Source organism: Salvelinus fontinalis, chromosome 16 (genome assembly GCF_029448725.1).
Source record: "Salvelinus fontinalis isolate EN_2023a chromosome 16, ASM2944872v1, whole genome shotgun sequence".
Taxonomy (NCBI): domain Eukaryota; kingdom Metazoa; phylum Chordata; class Actinopteri; order Salmoniformes; family Salmonidae; genus Salvelinus; species Salvelinus fontinalis.
Window position 1 is genome coordinate 52,796,560 of NC_074680.1, and position 9,749 is coordinate 52,806,308.

Here is a 9,749-nt window from a genome sequence, read left to right on the forward strand (position 1 = left end):
GGGTCTGACATAGTAATAGAATCAGCTGTAAAACGGTTGCATATGGGCTATGATGGGACCAGATTATTTTTATTATTATTTTATTAAATCAGGTCATATGGTTTAAAAAAATATATTTAAAAAAATACTAAATCAACAACTGTGATTGGACAATAGAACTAACAGGGCTGACTGTATGCACGGTTAGATCTGTAATTAAAAAGTGACTCACACAGAATGTCATCACTATTGTGATCATTGACTAATTTCAGTCAATCATTTTGGATTGATAAGGTCTGGGTCGACTAGCCACCCGAAGTCCGAATAGAAAATCTAAATTTGATCACATTCACATTTTCTCTTAACACAAATAAAATAGGCCTATTTTAGGCTATAAATACACCAGATTACCGCTTCGTTTCCCCTGGCCAGAGGAGACCAGAAGGCATAGGTTTCTCTAGGCCACCTGTAGCTGTGGTTGTTATCAGTAGACTACAGTTGATCAGACTGAAGCGCGAGTTGACAAATCCAAATCAGTCTAAAGAAGATATTTTCAATGCTTTTGTGTCAATATTATTGTTGGGACAAATGCCAGCTTGCCACACATTTGCCGGCGACCCTGCTGTGCTAATCTCTGCAACGTGGATAAGATGGAAATAAATGTGCACATACTGCTACAAATTAAGAAATATATCCTGTCTGTTCTACTATTTAAAAAAAAAAAAAGAGTTGGTGACAGGAATGGGCTTCCATAGTTTTCAGATCAGTGTAGATGATGGAGAGGAAATGAGACGAGGAGAGGAGATGAGGTGTCGAGCAGAGGAAGCTACTGTAGAGTATTGACATGCAGCCCCTCAGGCGGACGTTTCACAGCGCTGGCTGAACAGGACCTCTACGACCTTGGGGTCAGCCATAGTTGAAAGGTCACCTAGATCCTTCTCGTTCCGGGCGATCTGCCTCAGGACCCGCCGCATGATCTTACCTGAGGATGAGATATTTTGTTAAATGAAATGAAAAATGAAAATAATAAATTAAAATGTAAAGATAAAATGTCCATAAAAGTATTTTTTAAAAGTATGAAAATGTGGTAGAATCAGGTAACACGTACCAGATCGTGTTTTAGGAAGTCCAGGAGCGTTCTGAATGAAGTCTGGTGTGGCGATCGGACCAATCTTCTCCCTCACTAACAAGACATGTTTTGTTGTTGTGTTAAATCAAGAACCAACAAATAAAGAAAATATGTTGTACTACTGTTTACATCAAATCAAAATGTTATTGATCACATACACGTGTTTAGTAGATGTTATTGATCACATACACGTGTTTAGTAGATGTTATTGATCACATACACGTGTTTAGTAGATGTTATTGATCACATACACGTGTTTAGTAGATGTTATTGATCACATACACGTGTTTAGTAGATGTTATTGATCACATACACGTGTTTAGTAGATGTTATTGATCACATACACGTGTTTAGTAGATGTTATTGCGGGTGTAGCGAAACGCTTGTGTTCCTAACTCCGACCATGCGGTAATATCTAACAAGTAATATCTAACAAATTACACAACATATGCCCAATACACACAAATCTAAAGTAAAGGAATCGAATTAAGAATATATAAATATATTGGACGAGCGATGTCAGAGCAGCATAGATTAAGATACAGTAGAATAGAATACAGTATAAACATTTCTGATATATAGTGCGATAATAGTATTGTGTAGCCAAATGCTACAAGGGTTAACCTGTAATCTAGTGTTAGTTCTACAAGGGTTAACCTGTAATCTAGTGTTAGTTCTACAAGGGTTAACCTGTAATCTAGTGTTAGTTCAACAAGGGTTAACCTGTAATCTAGTGTTAGTTCTACAAGGGTTAACCTATAATCTAGTGTTAGTTCTACAAGGGGTAACCTGTAATCTAGTGTTAGTTCTACAAGGGTTAACCTGTAATCTAGTGTTAGTTCTACAAGGGGTAACCTGTAATCTAGTGTTAGTTCAAGGGTTAACCTATAATCTAGTGTTAGTTCTACAAGGGTTAACCTGTAATCTAGTGTTAGTTCTACAAGGGGTAACCTGTAATCTAGTGTTAGTTCTACAAGGGTTAACCTGTAATCTAGTGTTAGTTCTACAAGGGGTAACCTGTAATCTAGTGTTAGTTCTACAAGGGGTAACCTGTAATCTAGTGTTAGTTCTACAAGGGGTAACCTGTAATCTAGTGTTAGTTCTACAAGGGTTAACCTATAATCTAGTGTTAGTTCTACAAGGGGTTAACCTGTAATCTAGTGTTAGTTCTACAAGGGTTAACCTATAATCTAGTGTTAGTTCTACAAGGGTTAACCTGTAATCTAGTGTTAGTTCTACAAGGGGTAACCTGTAATCTAGTGTTAGTTCTACAAGGGTTAACCTATAATCTAGTGTTAGTTCTACAAGGGGTTAACCTGTAATCTAGTGTTAGTTCTACAAGGGTTAACCTATAATCTAGTGTTAGTTCTACAAGGGTTAACCTGTAATCTAGTGTTAGTTCTACAAGGGGTAACCTGTAATCTAGTGTTAGTTCTACAAGGGTTAACCTATAATCTAGTGTTAGTTCTACAAGGGGTTAACCTGTAATCTAGTGTTAGTTCTACAATGGGTAACCTGGTCAAACACCTTGTCTCTTGAGTTCGTCCACCAGAGTGCGGTTGAACTCTCTGCAGTCCTTCAGAGTAACGAAACAGTAGAGACACTCCCCCTTGACCGCGTGGGGTCTGCTGACCACTGCAGCTTCGGCCACCGCTCCGTGGTCTGTTAGAGATGACTCTACCTCCGCTGTGCTCAACAGGTGGCCTGGAGGGAAGACAACGTTAAAAACACTATGGGTTATCATCATCGTCATCAGGTGGCCTGTAGGGAAGACAACACTATGGGTTACATCATCGTCATCAGGTGGCCTGTAGGGAAGACAATACTATGGGTTATCATCATCGTCATCAGGTGGCCTGTAGGGAAGACAATACTATGGGTTATCATCATCCATCTATATATGTATCTACAGTATCTATCTATATACTGTATCTATCTACTGTATATATCGTATCTACAGTATATCTATCTATCGTATCTACAGTATCTATCTATATACTGTATCTATCTATATATCGTATCTACAGTATCTATCAATCTACAGTATCTATCTATCTATATACTGTATCTATCTACTGTATATATATCTATCGTATCTACTGTATCTATCTATCTAATCTACTGTATCTATCTAATCTACTGTATCTATCTATATATCGTATCTACAGTATCTATCTATCTACAGTATCTATCAATCTACAGTATCTATCTATCTATCTACAGTATCTATCTATCTATCTACAGTATCTATCTACAGTATCTATCTATCTATCTATCTATCTATCTATCTATCTATCTATTTATCTATCTACAGTATCTACAGTATCTATCTATCTATCTACAGTATCTACAGTATCTACAGTATCTATCTATCTATCTACAGTATCTATCTATCTATCTACAGTATCTATCTATCTATCTACAGTATCTATCTATCTACAGTATCTATCTATCGATCTACAGTATCTACAGTATCTATCTATCTATCTATCTATCTATCTATCTATCTACAGTATCTATCTATCTATATCTATCTATCTATCTACAGTATCTATCTATCTACTGTATCTATCTATCTACTGTATCTATCTATCTACTGTATCTATCTATCTACTCTATCTATCTATAGCCTGTTTTTACAGCAACATTTATCACAGAGTGCTTCACAGTAAGCTGGCTTTGTCTCGCAAAATGAAGCCAGCAGCAGCACAGTGGCCAAACTGTAGGAAAACAAAATGACCTGATACGTTGATCATGTCATCTATCCTGCCTGCGATCCAGTAGTATCCGTCTTTATCCCTCCTGCAGCCTGGGAAAGAAAGACTTCATTAATTCACTTGATTAAACCTTTTAAAAGGAAAACAACAGTGCCATGTTTAAACGTCGATGTCACCATTACAATGTGATCGTCAATGAATACGATGATTCTAATCTAATAAAACACGGATCTAATCAAATCAAACACGAATCTAATCAAATCAAAGAATGGAAGGTGCTGTTTGAAATGTCTTACCGTCTCCGGTCACATAGAAACCCGGGAATTTCTTGAAGTATGTGTTCTCAAACCGCTCCTGGTTTCCGTACACGGTACGCATGATACCAGGCCAGGGCCGCCGGAACACCTGCAACAACATTACAGACCATGGCTCTTAGTTTAGAAACATTACGGTAATAACCCTACCAGTACATAATGAAACACCATTACACACCATGGTTCTTAGTTTAGAAACATTACGGTAATAACCCTACCAGTACATAATGAAACACCATTACACACCATGGTTCTTAGTTTAGAAACATTACGGTAATAATCCTACAAGTACATAATGAAACACCTGCAACAACATTACAGACCATGGCTCTTAGTTTAGAAACATTACGGTAATAACCCTACCAGTACATAATGAAACACCTGCAACAACACTACAGACCATGGCTCTTAGTTTAGAAACATTACGGTAATAACCCTACCAGTACATAATGAAACACCTGCAACAACATTACAGACCATGGCTCTTAGGGTTATTACCGTAATGTTTCTAAACTACCAGTACATAATGAAACACCATTACACACCATGGTTCTTAGTTTAGAAATATTACGGTAATAACCCTATATGAAATCCATATGATAAGGATAGTGAGAGAGAATTCTTTTTAAAACATGTATTACACTGTACTTGAAGTGATTGTACCATAGAATGTGCGTTGTACTGACCAGATAGCCCTCTGCCTCTCCCTCCAGTTCCTCTCCATGCTCGTTCAGGATGGTTGGCTCCACGCCAAAGAAAGGAAACGTCTGGAACATCAGACAGATTCAAATCTATAGGATTCACTGGTTGATGAGATGCTATAATCCAGGGGTAGGTAATCCCTGGTCCCTGGAGTACCACTGACACTTCATGTCACTGGTTGATGAGATGCTATAATCCAGGGGTAGGTAATCCCTGGTCCCTGGAGTACCACTGACACTTCATGTCACTGGTTGATGAGATGCTATAATCCAGGGGTAGGCGACCCTGGTCCTGGAGTACCACTGACACTTCATGTTGTTTTATTTAACCCGACCTGGAAAACCAGGTGTGTTGAATGTAGACCATCACTGAACTGATCAATTAGGTCAGGTGGTCATGTGTGATGCCCTCGTTGGAACCTCCAGGAACTAGGTGGCCCTACCCCTGCTATAAACACGTCAATAACAAGACAGATTCTACTGGGGCAGAACTCCTCATTCCAGATTACCATCTGAGAACAGGTTAGAAGTCTTTAACTACAGTATACCTCAGACAAGGAGTAAGGATCCAATCAGAGGTAATAAGGGAAATATTACACTGGCACACGACTAGTCTAGTATATACACTGAGTGGACAAACCATTAGGAACACCTGCTCTTTCCATGACAAAGACTGACCAGGTGAATCCAGGTGAAAGATATGATCCCTTATTGATGTCACCTGTTAAATCCACTTCAATCTGTGTAGATGAAGGGGAGGAGACGGGTTAAAGAAGGATTTTTAAGCCTTGAGACATGGATTGTGTATCATTCAGAGGGTGAATGGGCAAGACCAAATATTTAAATGCATTCGGTTTGAGTCAAAAAACTGCAACGCTGCTGGGTTTTTCACACAACAGTTTCCTGTGTGTATCAAGAATGGTCCACCACCCAAAGGACATCCAGCCAACTGGACACAACAGTGAGAAGCATTGGAATCAACATGGGTCAGCATCCCTGTGGAATCAACATGGGTCAGCATCCCTGTGGAATCAACATGGGTCAGCATCCCTGTGGAATCAACATGGGTCAGCATCCCTGTTGGAAACGCTTTCGATCACCTTGTAGAGTCCATGACCTGATGAAGTGAGGCTGCTCTGAGGGCAAAGGGGGGGGGGGGTCAATAAAATAAAAATAAATGACACTGTGTATATATGATGGTAACTTACAGCTGATCCCGGTTTCAGAGGTGTAGCGGCAGGTAAAGGAGTTAAAACATGGCCACCCTATGCAAGAACACAAGTCATTAAACACACACAATGAACAACAATATAAACACGACATGCTGAAATAAAAGATCACAGAAATGTTTCATATATACAAAGAAAATAGCTTTTTTCCCTCACTCAAATATTTTGCACAAAATGTGTTTACATCCCTGTTAGTGAGCATTTCTCCTTTGCCAAGATAATCCATCCACTTGACAGGTGTGGCATATCAAGAAGCTGATTAAACAGCATGATCATTACACAGGTGCACCTTGTGCTGGGGGACAATAAAAGACCACTCTAAAATGTGAAGTTTTGTCACACAACACAATGCCACTGATGTCCCAAGTTTTAAGGGAGTGTGCAATTGGCATGCTGACTGCAGGAATGTCCAACTGAGCTGTTGCCAGAGAATTTCATGTTAATTTCTCTACCATAAGCCTCCTCCAACGTCATTTTAGAGAATTTGGGAGGCCGTCCAACCAGCCTCACAACCGCAGACCACGTGAATATGGCATCGTGTGGGCGAGCGATTTGGCGATTGAGAACAACGTGCCCTATGGTGGCATTGGGATTATGGTATGGGCAGGAATAAGCTACGGACAACGAACACAATTGCATTTTATCGATGGCAATTTAAATGAACAGAGATACCGTGACGAGATCCTGAGGTACATTGTCGTGCCATTCATCCGCCGCCATCACCTCATGTTTCAGGATGATAATACACAGCCCCATGTCGCAAGGATCTGTACATAATTCCTGGAAGCTGAAAATGTCCCATTTCTTCCATGGCCTGACATGTCACCCATTGAGCATGTTTGGGATGCTCTGGATTGACGTGTACGACAGCGCGTTCCAGTTCCCGCCAATATCCAGCAACTTCACACAGCCATTGAAGAGGAGTGGGACAACATTCCACAGGCCACAACCAACAGCCTGATCCACTCTATGTGAAGGAGATGTGTCACGCTGCATGAGGTAAATGGTGGTCAGATACTGACTGGTTTTCATGAGGTAAATGGTGGTCAGATACTGACTGGTTTTCATGAGGTAAACGGTGGTCAGATACTGACTGGTTTTCATGAGGCAAATGGTGGTCAGATACTGACTGGTTTTCTGATCCACGCTCCTACCTTTTCTTTAAGGTATCTGTTACCAACAGATACATCTGTATTCCCAGTCGTATCAAATCCATAGATTATGAACTGTAGCTCAGTAAAATCTTCATATTTCTTTGCTCAGTATATTTTTCAAATGTATTAAAATCTTTATTTTAACTGTATTTTCTAACTTATTTTCAGTCAAATAGATGTAATAGAAAACAAATGAAAGATTTAAAAAGGACGATTTCAAAACAGACATTCTGGAATGGCACCAAGTCGGGACATTGCTCACTCAGCGTCTCTCACCGTCTCCGTCTGCCAGAAGGTGTCCACCACTGGACATCTCTTCTGGCCAATCACCTCGTGGTACCAATGCCACGCCTCCGGGTTGATGGGCTCACCTACAGTACCCAGAATCCTCAGCGATGACAGGTCGTACCTGCAGGAAGTGACAGGTTTAGGGTGAATAAGTGAAGAAAATGCTGAGTCTGGTCTGGTTCAACTGAGCGTTGGTTCTCTTTTCGTCCAGCAGATGGCGCTAGTGGACAGAATGACACTGCGTTATTACAACCAAAGTGCTATAGCTCAAGATCAGTGTATGACGCAAAGATGAAAGGCCGGGATTGAATCTGATCAGCGGAAATAGTCTGCTTGACATTTAAAAGGTAATTTCCTACTGAGCTGTAATTTCCTACATATGCAACGTTTATCATGTATGAGGTCTCTGCAAACGCCGGGAACATTACCTTTAAAAGATGCATAGCAACAACAAAAAAAGGACAGATTGGATTGAATCCTGGCCTTACACTGTGAGAAAACACAGCGTGTGTGTGTGTGTGTCTTACTTCTGTACTGGGTCTAATCCGTACTTCATCAGAAGGCGTATGGCTGTGGGAGCCGTGTAGAACTTGGACACTCTGTACTTCTCAATCACCTCCCAGAAACGCCCCACGTGAGGGTGGACTGGAATACCCTCAAACTGGAGAACACACACACACACACACACACACACACACACACACACACACACACACACACACACACACACACACACACACACACACACACACACACACACACACACACACACACACACACACACACACACACACACACACACACACACACACACACACACACACACACGTTGGTTGAGTCAGGCAATATATACAAAGAAAGTGCTGGTATTACAGCGTATAAAACTGTAACTGGTGGTAATCAACCATCAGGCCAAGAGGATTCCCACCAACCCAACGTGTTAACCATCAGGCCAAGAGGATTCCCACCAAACCAACGTGTTAACCATCAGGCCAAGAGGATTCCCACCAACCCAACGTGTTAACCATCAGGCCAAGAGGTTTCCACCAACCCAACGTGTTAACCATCAGGCCAAGAGGATTCCCACCAAACCAACGTGTTAACCATCAGGCCAAGAGGTTTCCCACACATCAACCCAACGTGTTAACCATCAGGCCAAGACGATTCCCACACACCAACCCAACGTGTCAACCATCAGGCCAAGAGGATTCCTACACACCAACCCAACGTGTTAACCATCAGACCAAGAGGGTTCCTACACACCAACCCAACGTGTTAACCATCAGGCCAAGAGGATTCCTACACACCAACCCAACGTGTTAACCATCAGGCCAAGAGGATTCCTACACACCAACCCAACGTGTCAACCATCAGACCAAGAGGGTTCCTACACACCAACCCAACGTGTCAACCATCAGGCCAAGACGATTCCTACACACCAACCCAACGTGTTAACCATCAGGCCAAGAGGATTCCTACACACCAACCCAACGTGTTAACCATCAGGCCAAGAGGTTCCTACACACCAACCCAACGTGTTAACCATCAGGCCAAGAGGTTCCTACACACCAACCCAACGTGTTAACCATCAGGCCAAGAGGTTCCTACACACCAACCCAACGTGTTAACCATCAGGCCAAGAATGTGTTCTTAACTGACTTGCCTAGTTAAATAAAGGTACAATAAAAAATACAAATATGTTGTTTGTTCTACTGACCAGCACGCTGGTAGCCCCATTGGCCAGGGGTCCATAAGTGATGTATGAGTGTCCGGTGATCCATCCTATATCAGCGGTACACCAGTACACATCGCCTGGCTGGTGGTCAAACACATACTTAAAGGTCAGAGAGGTGTAGAGCAGGTAGCCTGCTACTGTGTGGAGGACACCCTGTAGAGGAGGAAGACACAGGGTTAACACACACACACACACACACACACACAGGAACATAGGAACATGCGCACACACACACACACACACACAGGAACATGCACACACACACATTATCACTCGAGTGTGTGTATGAGTATGTGTGTGCCTTAGTTTGTGTGTGCGTGTGTGTATATATATATATGTATGTATGTATGTATGTGTGTATGTATGTATGTGTATGTATGTGTGTGTATATATTTATATATATGTATGTGTGTGTGTAAGTGTGTGAGAGTACCCTACCTTCGGTTTGCCAGTAGATCCGCTGGTATACAGTATAAAGAGAGGATCCTCTGCATCTAGCCACT

At 41.4% G+C, this 9,749-nt stretch overlaps 1 protein-coding gene across 1 annotated transcript in view; it reads right to left on the reverse strand.

Moving 5' to 3' along the window:
- Positions 1 to 788: 788 nt before the first annotated feature.
- LOC129813336 (acetyl-coenzyme A synthetase, cytoplasmic-like) overlaps positions 789 to 9,749 on the reverse strand; it is a 29,263-nt gene continuing 20,302 nt past the window's right edge. The window contains exons 8-18 of the mRNA XM_055865701.1: positions 9,685 to 9,749; positions 9,229 to 9,399; positions 8,039 to 8,172; positions 7,500 to 7,632; positions 6,049 to 6,105; positions 4,826 to 4,906; positions 4,122 to 4,230; positions 3,849 to 3,917; positions 2,636 to 2,812; positions 1,088 to 1,162; positions 789 to 961 (exon numbers count right to left, since the gene is read on the reverse strand). The exon at positions 9,685 to 9,749 is cut by the window's right edge and continues 73 nt beyond it. Of these exons, the coding sequence (XP_055721676.1) occupies positions 834 to 961; positions 1,088 to 1,162; positions 2,636 to 2,812; positions 3,849 to 3,917; positions 4,122 to 4,230; positions 4,826 to 4,906; positions 6,049 to 6,105; positions 7,500 to 7,632; positions 8,039 to 8,172; positions 9,229 to 9,399; positions 9,685 to 9,749 (1,199 nt within the window). The 3' untranslated portion in view covers positions 789 to 833. The remainder of the gene's footprint in view (positions 962 to 1,087; positions 1,163 to 2,635; positions 2,813 to 3,848; positions 3,918 to 4,121; positions 4,231 to 4,825; positions 4,907 to 6,048; positions 6,106 to 7,499; positions 7,633 to 8,038; positions 8,173 to 9,228; positions 9,400 to 9,684) is intronic.